Source organism: Typopeltis vanoorti, chromosome 23, assembly GCF_054136105.1.
Source record: "Typopeltis vanoorti isolate ZY-2024b chromosome 23, IOZ_Tvanoo_1.0, whole genome shotgun sequence".
NCBI lineage: Eukaryota > Metazoa > Arthropoda > Arachnida > Uropygi > Thelyphonidae > Typopeltis > Typopeltis vanoorti.
In genome coordinates, this window is record NC_143571.1 from 27479369 (window position 1) to 27496613 (window position 17245).

General features: G+C 34.2%; 1 protein-coding gene across 1 annotated transcript in view; it reads right to left on the reverse strand.

Annotated features, from left to right (window-relative positions):
• The window catches only part of LOC150093712 (centrosomal protein of 290 kDa-like), a 462999-nt gene that overhangs the window by 198925 nt on the left and 246829 nt on the right, over positions 1-17245 (reverse strand). The window contains exon 16 of the mRNA XM_090412505.1: positions 2360-2524. Coding sequence (XP_090268631.1) covers positions 2360-2524 — 165 coding nt within the window. The remainder of the gene's footprint in view (positions 1-2359; positions 2525-17245) is intronic.

A 17245-nucleotide genomic window follows, 5' to 3' on the forward strand; every position in this document is an offset into this window, starting at 1 on the left:
AGTCGAGATGAGGTCTTATCAGGGCTCGGTACAGAGGTACAATAACTTGCTTGTCTCTGCTCATCAAGGTATTTTTCAACAACCAAGTGAGTTGATGAGCTGATTTAGCTAATTTCGCAACGTGCCCCCTAAACTTCATCTCCCTATCCACCAACACTCCCAAGTCCCAAGTAATCACTGTAATCTAATACTCACTTCTGGCCATTACTCACTTGTTAATAAAATACCCAAGATACTAAGGCAGAAGCAATAGGAGAGGTCATATTTACCTATACGAGTTGCTAACAGGTGTACCACCTTATTATTGAATTACTCTGGATTAAGAGAAAAATATTGGAAGTTTATTTTGCACTTGGTTAGACTATAATAAATTTAGTTTAATCCTTTATCCAAGTGTAAGCAAACAAAGTTTGCACCTGAAAATATCTTCAGGACTGAGGTAAGGTGGTGCAACACTAGGCAACTCCGAGTAAAGGTGGACAAAGCTCGGAGTTGCCTAGTGTTGCACCATCTTACCTCAGTCCTGAAGATATTTTCAGGTGCAAACTTTGTTTGCTTACACTTGGATAAAGGATTAAACTAAATTTATTATAGTCTAACCAAGTGAAAAATAAACTTCCAACATCTTTCTCTTAATCCAGAGTAATTCAATAATAAGGTGGTAGTACACCTGTTAGCAACTCGTATAGGTAAATATAACCTCTCCTATTGCTTCTGCCTTAGTATCTCCACGTTTGGGTCTGCCTCCCACTGACGAGACCTCAATAAAGGTCGAAACTGGTCTGGGTAGTGTCCCTTCCCTTAATGCATAGCAGTATATATGTCTGCAAGGAGATGTGCTTTGCATTATGGGAGATGTTGAAACAAGGAGTGATGACAGCTTGGTCCACCTTTACTCGAAGTTGCTTGGTGTTGCACCACCTTACTTCAGTCCTGAAGATATTTTCAGGCGCAAACTTTGTTTGCTTACACTTGGATAAAGGATTAAACTAAATTTATTATAGTTATTAATAATAAAATAATAGAACAGATAAATACTTTCAGTTATTTATCTGTTCAATATACACTTGGTACATCAAGTAAATATTGAACTTATATACTTGTTCCATCCAGTTCAAATGGATGGAACATAAAGATCCAGTATTAATTTTATTAATATATATACTAATTATTCAAATGTACATTACACTCCCGGCCTAGACAATTTCTACATGGAACACTTAGAGAACCAAACAGAGCCAATCTCCAACTAGTGGTTTGGTTCTGCTATGCCCATGATATGTTTCCTACTTCTCTACATAGTCCAGACACAATAGATGCATTGTTACTGCAATTAAATGGACAACATCCTAAACTCCATTACAGAATGGGGAAAAAATCAAATAATTGTCTCCCCTTCCTAGATATGTCGATCACATGCCTTTCAAATGTTTCATACTTTTTTCTGTTGATAGAAACCTAATACTCAGCGAAAGATAATTATAATCACCATTACTTAGTGAAACAGCATGGTATCCTAAATCCCCCTCCCAAATACATAAAATACTAAATCCCCCCCCTCAACCCTTCCATTCCCTGCAAAATCCCTCCAGCTGTTATTATCCCATATATTCAGAACATGTTTGAAAAGATACCCAGAGTGTTTAATAAATATATTCAGTACATCATTTAAACTACATATCACTAAAATCCCTCATTCATTCACCTACAGGCAAACTATGTCCATTATCATATAGAGGAGTATATGAAGTGTCCTTTGCTTGCAACTTGGATTACTAAGGACAGACAAAAAGATCTGCTAAGTCTGTTTAGGAGAAATAAAAAAATACATTCGCCACCATTGTTACGGCAAGTCAGGACTGGCAGACTGCTCTGCATTGTACACCTCTTCACACAGGATAAAGCAAAAGTATATTGGAAGGTCAGATAGACTGTTTTTAGAATGAGCATAAGCTATAAACATTTCCTGAACTTCAAGAAGTGTGATCATATGTATTTAACAAAAATCTGGCACAAAGTGATATTAAGATCAAACTAATACTTGTAAACTTTTCTTTATCCAATAATAGATGCACCAATTAAAACTTTAACTGTTCTCTGTCCTAATTTTCGATTACAATTTTAAATTGTTCCTATTATTAACTAATTGTTGCTGTCTGTGTAGTGTGAAAATCTGTTTGTGTTCTGATGCTGGATATTAAACTAGCAAAATATCAGTAACTATTTTCTTATTATTGTCTTGTATTGTGAATTAAACCATAAAAATCATAAGATTTCTAAGAGGTAATTTCTCTTAAAAACTAAGAGTAAAGTAAAAACTGAAAAACAAGACTTATATAAAATGCAAATAAAATGTTACCTTTAAATTTTCTCTCTCTAATTCTGTCACTAACAATCTGTTATCGTGTCGGAGTCTCTTAAGCTCAGCACGCAGTTCATCATTATGTCCTCGCACATAATCCAATTCTGCTTTCAGCTGAGGGATAAGGTCACATCTTCCAAAGTATTCTTTATTTTCCATTATCTCGATTAAAATACAAAATATCTTAATGTCAGCAAATGCTCCAATAAGTAATGTATTTAAAATCTTTATATACAATTGGATTTTATATTGTTGAGATGATAAGTACCTAGAATTGTTATAATCAATTTCTGCAATATGAAATTGCATGGGATGGGAGCATTGTTCTTTTACTGAAGTTCTTAAGATACACATTCACTACAGCAATTATACTTAACCTGTCAAAGTTTAGTTTCCCTCTCACAAGTCATAAAATAAAGACAAAGTCTGGCCTTTAATTTTTTCTGATAAATTTATTTTTATATACTAATATTCACTATACTATTTTGTAGTGAGTATTAGTATGCTATATTAATAACTAGGAGATTCAGTTTGTATTTATTCAGTATTCATTTTAAGTGGTGCGGATTCAAGTATCTGATCTAATTATCATTGGCAGATGTATCTGTAAGAGAAGTAGTCATCCCTTCACCAACTAGTGAAAGTTAGGCATGAATTTCAGTTAAGGAAGAATGCATGATGAACAAAACAGGATCCTATAACTAACTTAAGTAACAATTGAAAAAATGTCCTGCTGACAGATAACAAATGATGAAAGAAGTGAACACTATTTTGAGTGAAGATTGAGTTATTTGGAATTTACAGCTTTAAAATAACTAAAGCTATGAGAAAAGTGTATTATGTCTGTTAATTGCCAGTGTTCTTCTGGACAGTTTACGTGTTCTGTAAGACTAGCTAACTCACTATAAACAAGAAAAATGAATTAAATGACAAACAAAAGCCCCATAAAATGTAAATCATGTAGACCTAGTTTCAGAGAAGAGAGATGAAAGTGACAAACATATTTAGAAATAAAAATAATTAAACTAGGCACCTGTGTAGCTCAGTGGATGTGGCGATTGCACACCATGGCGCTTGGCCGCACGAAGGAAGACTTGGTTTCAAGTCTAGTCTAGAGGAAATTTTTCTAAGCCTTTTTTCGACCGGTTCCCGAGTAAGTCGATCTCTGGCATGGGCAAGCGGGTTTTTCCTCCTGGAAACTCAGGTTTTTCGTCCCGTAAACTCAGAAAATCGACCGTAGAACCCACATTATTTTCAGACATTAAATATATTGTGTTAGGGTTAGGGACCACGAGATGGCGGCACATTTGAGCCGTCTTTCTTCATTGTGTACCGCTTAATTTAGTGATAGCCTTGGGCCATCTATCTCTGATTGGTACCAGTGGAGATTGAACTGCCCACTCAACTATCAGAAGAAGCTAAATGTTTAGAATAAAGGGGGGGGGGGAATGGCTATTAAAGAATAACTTTGCTAGAATCCATCATCAAGATAGAAAAGATAGAAAATAACACTGTAATAAGATTCTTGAAGTATGTTCTCATGAGACCAGTGCTATGAATAAATGAAAACAGGTACCAGTTCAATATTACCAAATGCAATATTATGAACTTTAGGTTGAAGAAATTTCAGATAACACAGTAAAATGACAGGACTTTGCTCCCAAAACTAACAAAGTTAAAGCTATCTGAGTGATGGTGGGAAGTTACTTGGCATTAAGAGGCCACATTACAAAAGTGATAAAAATAACATACAGGTAACAGTGTTAAGAATGACACTAACATGCAAAAATATTAAAATCACTGTAGCTGATTACAAGGTCTTGATAAGACCACTTTGGATTACTCAGAGATGAAAATAGTGCAAACAATATGAACTGATAACCACGAGTAACTCTATTAAAGATTGGATAGTAGGCCTACATATCCTAGTAAAAAGGCAAAATAGTGCAGACAATATAAACTGATAACCACGAGTAACTCTATTAAAGATTGGATAGTAGGCCTACATATCCTAGTAAACAGGCAAAGAAGAGTTGACAAGACAGATACATAAAGGTAGGTAAATAGACTACAGGATAGAAAGTGTTGAGTCATTCATATATATATAGCATAAAGTGCAGGGGGGGGAGGGAGAGAGAAAGAATACATATTAACCATGCTACCAACCAAGACATCTATAGACGTCAAGTTTATCATGGATGTGAAGTGCATATTAAAATTATAATACCATTGATATTACATTGAAATATATGATGGATACGAAGAATATGAGGATGCGTATTAGATCCGTAATGGCCGGTAAGGTGGTTAAGCTCCCTACTGGCTGAGGTGGATGAAATAGTGAGACCAAATTGCACTTTTTATCCATGTTATTCAACACCCGTTGAATCATATCCAGATTTAGCTGGACATTTATAGACGCCATTGCCAGTTGGGGAGTGAATCTCTTTGTCCTCTCACCTGCTACCCACTGTCACATAGTGATAAAAGTATGAAGTCTACATTAAGGCTAGGCTTTTCTCCTGGTGTGCAAGTTTATATATCACCAATTTTCCATACATGAGATATTGAAAATGTTATGGAATAATTATGTCATGTGGAAGGAGGGGGAAGAGAAGGAACTGCCAGTAGAGTGGTGCATGCATCATCTGTGAACATATATAAGAAGAGGAATAATTGTAAATCAATAAGAAACTGACCATACCTCTGGAAAAAATTTCTTGAATTGCTTTTCTATACAATAACAAAGTAAATGTAGCCCAAGTTTGCTAAAGATACATAAGGAATTTTGTGAAATTTATGTGTGAAATGTATTTCTTACCAAGGGTCAACGGTTGTCACTGTGCCAAAGTGAGTGTCAGAAGTGCGAGTTACATCAAAATCAAGAAAGCGAAGTGACAGACATTACAGAAAATAAGACAGAAAATTTGTCAGAGGGGAGAACATGGATAAAAACATAAGTGAGTAATAGTGACTAAGATGAGACAAGGTGGACAGAAAGAGAAAAAGAGAGAGATAATGCACTTACATGGTGTTTTTTTACAGAAAAAAAGGTGAGCTCAAATGAGTGCAGAAACTGTTAGCAAGTAGCACAGCAGAAAGGAAAAAGGCAGAAAAAAAAAGAATGGAAAAATGGAGAGAAGAGAGAGAAAAATATATGTCAAAGCAAGAGTAGAATAGTAAGAAGAGAGCACTCTATGGTAATTCCAATATAAAGATGCATGTGATCTAAGGCAAAGTGAAATCCTTATTCTTTACATGAAAATGGAGATTTTACTACCAAAATATAGTCTTGCAATGGGCTCACCTCTATCACCTCCCATCCTTAATTTATATATGGAAAAATTTGAAGACAAAGCTACTGTATAGACGATCCTAGAGCTACATGTCTGGTGGAGATATGCTGATGATATTTTCATTATATGGAAGCACACTAAGAAAGATCTTGAAGATTCTGTACATTTCCTGAATAACTGCCATTTAAAAATCAAATCAAAATTAGAAATAGAAAAGCATGGCAAGTTATCATTCCTAGAAATCCTTGTTAAGAAAAACAGCACTGGAGGATTAACGTTAGAAGTTTACAGGAAACAAACCCAAACAGGTAGGTATTTATGTGCAAGCTCTTTCCATCATCCTCAACAAAATTTAGGTATTATTAAAACCTTAAAAAAATAAAGCTTTAAATACACTCAAGACTGATGAAATAAAAAGAATTTCAAATCCTATTTGGTCAGTTCTTCCAAAAGGGTCTCAAAGTAGTTACTAAAGAAACTTTTATTTTCCAATGAACTGTTAATACAAAATTAATTACAAAGGCACAGTTTCCTTATCATATGTGGCAACACATCAATAAAAATATCACAATTATTAAAATCAGTCAACATCAGAACAGCCTTCAAACCAGTTAACACCTTACAAAGTTTATTTTGTTATCCTAAAGACAACATTCCATTCTACAAACACCCTGGGTATACAAGGTTCTTTGTTCTTGCAGAAAAGTGTATGTAGGTCAAACTAGGAGAGATTTTGAAATCTGTAAAAAAGAACATGTAGGCAATGTTAAAAACAAGAGAGGAACAGACTTGTAGCACACATTCTCGCAGAACACTTTCGTCCAACTGTTGAAGGAGTCTTCAATAATCTGACAAATCCAAGGTCATTTGCTCATACTACACAAACTAGAAACCAAGTACTTCATGATATCTAGAAGTGATTAATTAGTGTAAGTAACATTCACAACCTCTCTTATGCCAGCAATCATATACACAAGTTTACACATTTTACCCTGCTCCAGAGACCAAACATGGAACTTTTTCAAGTATTTCAGAACTCCAATAAGCAGGGTGGTGACTTCATGCTGGGCAATGAAATTCATCTCCCACCTAAAGACAATTACAAACCTCCATGCCCACAGCAGGATTCACCCATGACTTATCAGTTGAAGAGTGGATACACTAATCACTCATCCAACGAGGCCAGTAAAGTATATACAAGGCTATAATACAGAATTTGGACTTCTATACACACAATTGACCACCAGTGTTTCTTTAAGATGTGGAAGTGTTGAAAATGATTCAGAGACATCATCAAATTCCTGATGTGTTCGTGAAGTGGAGAGTACAAGATATTATGATGGTACTACATGAAGATGTTATATCATTATTAACTGGACATTATAAAATTTTCCTCGAAATTAATCTGTCTGTTATATGTCAAGACTCCCATAATTATCAGATCTTATATTTCTGTTTTCTAAGGCACTTTTACTGTATCAATATCAAGATGCAGAGGAAGACCTAGATCTTGGTCTTCCTCTGCATCTTTTTTCTGTCATCCCAGTAAAGAACACTTGTTTTGCTAACCTTTTCCCTCCCATTCTGTTTAAGTGGCCATACCAACAAAGATTAGCTCTAGCCTGGTTAGCCAAATGATTAGCATATTCACTCTCCAACCAACAAGCTGACAATTCGAATTCCACTATGAGCATGGATGTTTGTGATTGTCATTAAGTGGAAGATGAATTTCACTGTTCAGTGTGAAACCATCACCCCCACTTATTTGAGGCCTGAAGTAGCTTGAAAAAGTTTCATATTTGGTCTTTAGAGAAATGTTTTCAAACTTTGTAAAATATATGTAAAAAAATATATATATATATGTATGTGTGTGTGTGTGTGCGCGCGTGTGTGTAACCAATAAAAATGGGGGAAAAAATCATCTGCCACCCATGTACAAATGTGCTATAGGTTTACAAATAATCTTTTGTGGGTGGGACTAACATGCAAACTAATATTCCTGAATGCTTAAAACAAATTCTTTCCTAATATCCTCCTTTTTAATATGATATTGCAATCCATGCCACTCCATTTATTTCTAAGCCAGCTCTCAGATCCATAAGTTAAAATTGCTTTTAACACTGTCTTGTATATAGCTAGTTTAGTGTTTTGACTAATTTCTCTCATTTCATACAAATTTATTCTTGACTTCCTACCATACCAGCTTTGCTAATTCTGTTGTCTATTTCCATATTTACCTTGCATCGTCACTAAAAATTGTGCTTATATGTTTCACTTGTTCTATAGGTTTTCCATTCAGGATTCAAAGGCAAATGGCGAAAATGGTGACTAGTCTAATGACTGCCCCATAGGAGAATAGGCTGAAGATTTGATTTCAGTTGGTGAGGAGAAAAGTGAGGATGTGTAGAAATATATAAGTTACTAAACGGATTTTACAGGATAAATGCTAAAGAAATTTTCCAACGAATTACACAACATTCAAGACTGTTAAAGAATCAGATCATAATGATTAGATTTTTTTTTTTTTTGCTTTGAAAGTAGCAAATGAGTAGAATGGGCTGCCAGAGATACTTGAATGAGTTGAAGAGAGAGAGAGAGAGAGAGAGATAATAGCCATTGCATGAATAATGGGCATTATGAGCTTCCTGTGATTAATCTTTGGACTCCATAGATAATACCATGTAATACTACAAATACTGGATCCCTGTAAAAGATATCTAGTATTATGAACAAGTATTATATATTATGAATTATAGATTAGATATTGTGTTTAATTTGAGCTAAACAGAATGTCCAAGCTACATCTTTAGTTCATGATATAATAAATTAGTTATAGTTTCTTTGCTACTTTGTACTCTTCTTTAGACTGATATCTAGAAATATGTCACATGATATATGTCACTTTTTGAGGGTAGTTTTACCATTCTTTAGCACTCCATTTTCTCTCTCTCTCTCTCTCTCTCTCTCTCTCTCTCTCTCTCTCTCTCTCTCACACACACACACACACACACACACACACAAGGGCTACTTAATAATCAAAGCTAGATACTGGAAGGAAGCCTCTGAATAACTTTTAAGGAATACAGATAATCTATTAAGGCTTATGACTTAATGTTCCAATCTCTTCACTTTCATGTGGTACATCTTGTTAGTAGGTATCAAATGAGGATGATCTGGCAATCTGAGACATAGCTACCCACATTATATCTTACATTGGCTTAAACCAGAAACAAACATGATGATATTTATATCAGCTGAGAAGTCACCCAGTTAAACAAGGCTCCTGCTGTTTTTTTTATTATTATTATTATTTAGGCCTCCAGGGAGTCAAAAGACTCATCGCGGGAGGTCCCTCCTAGTAAACACAAGTCTATCAAGACTCAACGTGGGAGGTCCCTACTAGAAAACACAAAGTCTATCATACCACTCCTTAAACTCATTGACTATTCTTGCTCTCACCACTCCATAAGGCAATGCATTCCACGGTTCAACCATCCTCCATGCAAAGAAACCACTCCTCACCCTCTTGCTCACAGTTTCCTTTTGTAACTTCCAGGGATGGGGCCCCTTGTCATCAATCCTTCCCGCTGTTCAATCAAGTGAAAGAACTCCCCAGTGTCAACCCTGTAACCACCTCTAAACAGTTTAAAAGTCTCAATCATATCAGGAAACTAGGGAAAACAGTGAAAATTTAGCTACTGGAACAAACTCAATGTCAACAGAAGTGAAAATAAGCACAATATCAACATGAAAAGTGGAAAAGAAGTCAAAATGAGATGTATCATGTGGACATAATTGGTCTTTGGGAAACAAAGAAGAATAAACAAGCAGTATTAAACATGCTAACCACTCAGCCAACCAGGCTGGCTTGAATAGCTTATGATTTTCAGCAAAACACCAAAACACAGAGATGTAGCAAGCAACAACCCTGTAAACATAACGAGTCATCAAAAACTGCACATCAGTTGATTCATGGCAGTGTCATGTTGTTAAAATCATTGTATCAGCAATTACATCATATCTATGGATGCTGATTATAATTGAAAACTGTTGTATGAGCAAATCATTCTAAAGTGAAATATCATAAGGTAGTAATTTTGCATCATCTGCAAACAACTGAATATTTTCCTTCAAATCATTTCCTCATTTCACATACAAAATAAATAGTACAAATATTTACATTTACATACAAATTTAGTATGTTATATTTAGGAAATGAAAGAAATAATCAGCAATAGCAATCAGCACCCAACATGAAGTTAAATTTCTTGATTGTAAAACAAAGAAGACTAAACAAGCAGGATATTATTAAATATATTATTATTATTATTATTGCATATGTACCTCCATGAAGACAGCCTTCAAGTAGAATTATGAGCAAATTTCAAAATGGGGAATTGGACAATGAAATTTTTTGTGTTTATGTCCTAGGTTCTCCTAAGGAAGAAGTGGAAGAATTTTCAAGTCATCAGAGAAGGCTGCAGACATAGAGAAAACAATACAAGCTGGTCCCTGTTAAAGATCTAAACAGCAGAGTAGTAAATGTTTTGGGAAAACTAAAGAACAGAACAAAAGTAATAATAATGGTAAGTACCTCCTGGATTTCTGTTCAGGAGATGGACTAGTTACCAGTAACATCATGTTTCATTTCAATATAAAGATATGAAAAATTCATATGGAAAGAAGACACAAGAAGAAAAAAGTCCTGTTGACTATGTCATTGTGGACAGTAATATCTTCATTGGTTCTGGATACGATACAAGAGTATAAAATGAATTTGAAATTGGAAGAACTCATCACTTAAATTTTCATAAGGATAAAAATGAATATCACCCTGAAAACAAAAAAAAAAAATATGCAAGAAAGTTTAAAAAAAAATTAAACCTAAGTAGCAATTACTAGTGCACTGTAGACTAAACTATATAAATATCATTAAAAATAAGTTATAAAAGAGGTATACCGTGAGTAGACATATTGATACAAAATTAATAACGGAAAAAACTCACATACAAAGATTATTTAATAGGATAATTTTCACCTGTGTGTCACAGGCATCTTCAGTACATTAAGCTCAAATTAAACAATAACTGACAATTCCAAAAAGCGCCACCTAAGTAGCTGGTGTAAGATAACTAAATGCCAAGCTTCCTTGTCCTAATCTTTCTTACTCTGAGTTTACAGCATTAAAATCACTGAAGAATAACAATATTTAATTATTACGAAAGCTGATAAAGGGAAGGCTGTAGTGATTCAAGATAGGAAGAAATATGAGAGAAAAATGTCTCTTTTACTTCGCGACTATTCAACTTATAGGCCTCTTACATCGGATCCTACCCAGAGACTTAATTCTCTTATAGATAATGTATCTACATGGAATGAAGATCAAAAGAAAAAACTTAAAACCTTCTTCGGTCATCCACCTAGATTGTATGGTCTTCCAAAAGTTCATAAACCAGGCATTCCGCTAAGACCAGTCATAGATTATATAGGTTGCCCCACTTACAAAATCTCAAAATTTTTATCAAATTTACTCTCCTCTTCAACTAGAAGAACTGATACTTATATAAAAAATACTTTGGATTTCAAAAATAAAATTTCAGATCTTCATTTGGACGTTTCTGATATGATCAGTTTAGATATTGTTTCTTTATTTACAAATGTGCCTCTTTCTGAAAGCATTGAATTACTACGACAGGAATTTCCTTCAGACATTGTAAACATGTTTGATTTTGTAATACATTCTGGTTATTTTTCCTTTAAAAATAAGTTGTATCAACAAATTGAAGGAACAGCAATGGGCAATCCTCTTTCTCCTGCTATCTCCAATTTCTTTATGAAACATTTTGAACAACGTATGTTTGACAACATTTCTCCAAGACCTACTCATTGGTTAAGATATTTCGATGACATTTTTGCTGTATGGAATGGTTCTTCTGATGAACTTCAACAGTTTCTAAGTTAAACGCACTTCATCCTAGGATCCAGTTTACCCTAGAAGTAGAATCAAATAAGCAGTCAGCCTTTTTAGATCTTCTAATTCTTTGACAACCAGATGGTAACCTACATTTCTCAGTCTATAGAAAGAAGACTCATACAGGCCATTATATCCATGCGGAATCTCATCACCATCCCAGTCAAAAGGCAGTAACTATTAAAACACTGGTTAATCGGGCCACTCCTTTTGTTCTTCAGACGATCTTTTACACAAAGAACTACAATATATAACTTCTTCCTTTCTATCTAATGGTTATAAGAATTGCTTCATTAAAAGAACTTTGAGTAGTTTTAATATGTCTTCCTCTTCAAACACAGAAGAAATAATGTGCATTACTATCCCTTATGTACAAGGCATCAGTGAATGTATAGCAAAAGTTTTAAAACCACTGAATATTTTTGTTGCCTTTCAACCGTTTAGAAAAATCTCCACCTTTCTCACTTCTCCAAAGGACAAGCTTCCACATCTTAATCATCCAGGTGTGTACCAGATTCCGTGCTCTTGTGGATTATCTTATTTCGGACAAACGGGAAGATCTGCCTCTATTCGGCTAGAAGAACACCAATCTTATATTGAATACTTTAAACCTGAAAAGTCTGGACTTGTTGAACATGCCATCTTCACTAGACACAGAGTTCATTGGAGAAAGACAAGAGTTCTTCACAAAAGTCAGTTTCTCATGGAACGCCTTTATAAAGAAACATGTGAAACTCTACTTTCATTCTCCTAACTTAAACAGATCCGACGGCTTATGTCTGTCCCCTTTATGGGAGATAGTACTTTACAAATCAGCTAATCTTTCCTTTTTATTGTATTGATTTTTTTTAATTTTTTTTTTTAGGAAAGTTATTGACCTTTTTAGTTATCTTACACCAGCTACTTAGGTGGCGCTTTTTTTGGAATTGTCAGTTATTGTTTAATTTGAGCTTAATGTACTGAAGATGCCTGTGACACACAGGCAAAAATTATACTATTAAATAATCTTTGTACGTGAGTTTTTTCCATTATTAATTTTGTATCATTAAAAATAAATAAATAAAAAAATAAAAAATAAAAAAAAATACAGAGTGCAAAAGGAAGAACCAAATCTTGGAGTTTCAGAGGTAAGCTCTGCTTTGATTTTAAACTCCATAGCAGATGCATGAAGCTAAAGAAGCCAGCCAGCCTTGAAAAGAAGAAAGCATATAGAAAATTCTAAGCAATTAATGTCCGCACGGTTAGCCTAGTGGCTATGCACTTCGCAACCATATGCCTGGGGAAGGAGTGTCCTAGGTTCGATTCCCATCGACAACGCGATGGGAATCGAAAGCTTAAGGATCTTCCTCAGCCATAACCAAGTTAGCCGGTCTTGGGCGTGGACAGCAGGGTTTTCCCCACCAGTTTATCTGGGGTTTTTCATCCTGCCAGCAGGCAAACCAGTCCAGTGAACACACACAGATTACATTCAGGAATACTGGCCAGCCATAGGTCTGATTCATCAGCTATGCCGGTTCCGGCATAGCTGACGAATTTAGGAGGACTGAGGTGGTGCCGTACCTCCCCATAAAGGGGACTCATGGCCATGTATCATCATACGATTATTATTATTATTAAGCAATTAATTTGATAGGTCCCTAAGAGAATACAGAGAAAATGTAAGAAAGCAAAGCTATGTGAAAAGTAGCTAAACAAAAGTCATGGGAAGACTGGTAAGAATATAGAAGATAAATATCAGGATGATTGCAAAATGTTCTGGAAGTTATTGAAAAAAAGCTTAGAAATGGAGGAGGAGTACAGTGGAAAAAATCAGATATGATAAAGCAGATATGAAGAATAAAACTAAAGATATTCTGTATATTTGTATACTGTGTAATCTGTCAGAAGGGTGAATTCTGGATGACTGAAATAGAGCTCTCAGAGTTCAAATTTATAAAAAAAAGAGAAAATTGAATGTTGGAATTACAGAGGAATTTTTTTTACGAAGCATTACGCTAAATAGCTGAGAAACTGTGGATTTGTAGTTCAGTTTTGTAGGTATGGAAAAAAAAGAAGCATATGATTAGTTGTCATCAGAAAAGCATTCAGAATACTAGAATTAAGGAGTAAATGGGACATTATACAAAATAATTAATAGTATGTGTGTGTATATACACTCAGGTCTCTTTTTATGCAGATCTTTTTTATGTGGATTTGAAGTTATGCGGTGCACGCCCACAGATACGAGACCTTTCGACACTTCTGCGCATTTTAACAGAAGGAGAATCTATTCCGATAATAGGGTAATCCAGTGTTTCCCAAAACTTTTCCTACAACGGAAACACTTCACAAATCCTGAAATTTTCATGGAACACCTTGGTTATTTTGTAATGTATTTATTAATAATTAATTTTTAATTTAGCTGATTTTTTATTGTTAATTAATAATTGATCATTAATTATTAATTAATTAAATTAAAAGAAAAAAGCACCAAAGAAATTTCTTTGGAAACAAAAATTTCAATTTTAGATCGCTTAGCAAAAAGAGAGGGATCTACAGTGATTGGTAAATATTTTAATTTAGGCGAATCTACTATAAGAGCAATTAAAAAGAATGAAGTCGCAATAAGAAAATCTGTCATTTATGGCACAAAACTAAGTGCCAAATTATCATCGCACTCAAGAGATGCTTTATTAGAAAACACAGAACGAGTGCTCATAATTTGCATTGAAGAATTAACTGAAAGAAGAATTCCTATAAGTGGTTATTTAATTAAACAAAAAGCTCTTCGGTTTTTATGAACAGATGAAGCAAGTGAAGCCGTCTACTTCCGCTTCCTAGGCTGATAAAGAATTTTGGGCTAGCAAAGAAGCGTAAACCAGGTTTTTAAAATGGAATGCACTTCATAACGTGAAGATTACAGGTGAGGTTGCATCAGCAGATGAAGAAGCAGCCAAAAATTTTCAAGAGCAGTTAGCCAAAATTATTGAAGATGGTGGATATTGTACATTGGATGACTAATACAAAGGCCTGGGTAACAACTGCTGTATTTACTGAATGGTTTCATAATTGCTTTGTACCAAAAGTGGAAACATACATGAAGCAAAAAAGCTCTCGATTTTAAAGTTTATGAATTGTTGACAATGCACCAAGTCATCTGCATTTAGAACATCCAAATGTACAGGTAGTGTTTTTTTCACCCAATACAACAAGCATTATTCAGCCATTAGATCAAGGCATAATTGCTACTTTTAAAAAATATTACATTAAGCACACTTTTAAATTTATATTGAATAAACTAGAAAATGAATCATTAACAGTAACTGACGTTTGGAAAAAATTTTCTATTTTGGACTGCTTAAATGGTGGTATAGTTGGTGGATTGTTAAGGTGGTATAGTTGGTGGATTGAGTGTTGGAGACAGAGTAGGTGTCCTCCCTCGGGGTGTCACGTAATAATAATAAAAAAAAAAATTAAATCATGTTGCATCTGCTATCGCTGAAATAAGACCACAAATTTTAAATGCTTGCTGGAAAGCAGCTTGACCTGGATGTATAGCAAACAGTGCAACTATGCAAACATCTATATTATCAGATGAAATCATTATATTGGCACATGAAATTGTCGGAGAAGGTTTTGATGCATTTAGCCAGAACGATGTAGATGATTTGCTTGTGAATAATGCCTTAAGTGACGATATTATTGGATATTGATATCGTCGAAAATCCAGATAACGACAGTGAAGCGGAAAAAAAAACCTGTCCCCCTCACTGCAAATATAATTCAAGAAGGTTTTGAACTGTGCAATAAATTGGAAAATCATTTTCTTGTTAATGACACAAATTCTGAACTAGCCTTTAAATTCAAATGTGAGCTGAAGAACTGTATGTCTGGACATCGTGAGCTGTATAAAAAATTAGTGAAATCATCATCGCGAAGTTTAATCACTGATTACATTGTCAGAAGAAAAAAATCAGCACAGAACGAGGGGAAGCTAATTCTGTTTGTGAAGAACCATAGCCTTTGCCATACAGATCTGATGTGCTGACTATCTCTTCTGGTGATGAAAGTGATTTTGCACCAGTTTGCAAACGTTGCCGAATATTGTCTAATAGCAATGATAATTCTGATGACAAAATGTTAAAAAAAAAAATTTACTTTTCAATAAAATTAAATGAATAAAGCTTTAAAACAAACTTAGGCATTCTTATTTTCCTGAATTTTCATAAACTTTTTTTATGCGATTTTAGGTTTATTTTAATTCATTGCTTCAGTTTTATGCGGTTTTAGAAAATTATGGAACATATCCTTGATTTTTCAATGTAAGTTTAGGCCTCTTTTGTGCGATTTTTTATATGCAGTTTTCTGTGGAACGTATCTACCGCATAAAAAGAGACACGACATACATACATACATATATATATATATATATATATATATATATAAGGTGTAAGTCAAAACTGAAGGAATTACAGGAATATGGTTTAAAGTTTGATGTAAAATCAGGTGGGAGAGTACATGTATTCAATCTTCACTCTTAATCATCATGTATATGGATCAACATTATGAAAGAAAGTGGGACTAAACCAGATAGCATAATCAAACTTCATTCTGTGCTTGATGCTATGATGTATAGGCTGGCTTTGATTAATGCACTTAATTTGATCCAGAGTGTACTGCAAACTGAATATAATAATCAATATGAAAAATCATAATTGGCCCATGACCCTCAGGAATGTCCATAAAGAATTTTAAAAATAACTTTTAAATAACCTTTTAGCTGTATACCATATAAAAGATAACAAAAATACACAGCAATTATAAAATTAAATGTTTACTGCATAAAATACACAATGAAATACACTATTTGCCACAGAAATATTTGAACTCAATCATTTGAATCATTTGAATAGTGTTAGATTTCCTTTTTTCATCATACAATTTCCAACAGACAACAACAGCAACAAGTTTCTGTGGGCTCTGGCAAAATAACATGCTTCTTTCAATGTTAGAATCAATATCCATTACCTCTTGAGGTTCTCTGGGATATGAAAAATTTCACCTAGTTCTTTTACTATTATTTCCTTGCTTATTGCCTGCCTGTGCATGGAGAGTAAGCTTAGAATGCAATTTACGTGAGTTTATTAGTGGGAGACAAACAAGTAACATGCATGCTTCCGATGTTGATAGAATGCATTGAGGTGGAAAATCATTTGTTTATTGCCTGTCCAATGCATGGTAAGCTTAGTGTGCAATTCAAATCTTTTTCAACTATCACATAAAAAAATCCCATTAACTGAAAATTTGCATGGTGCAAAGTAAAAGTGGTATACTTTTTTTCAAACTGAAGTAACTGAAAAATTAATTAATTCAACTAACAGTATGAGAGGCCTGGCTGTACTTCAAAACAAATGCAATGTAAGTCTCCAGGATTCTTTAATTAAATCGAATAACAGCTATAAAAAATTTGACCTGAAAATTAGCCATAAAAAGACCAAAGCTATGAAAATTGGCAGGAACATGGCAAGCTTCAGCTGCATTTTCAATTGAGAACTTGTAAAAGAAATAAAATATGTGATCTATTTTGGAACAACTTTTAGTGAAGGTGGGAAATTAAATATGGAAATAGACAACAGA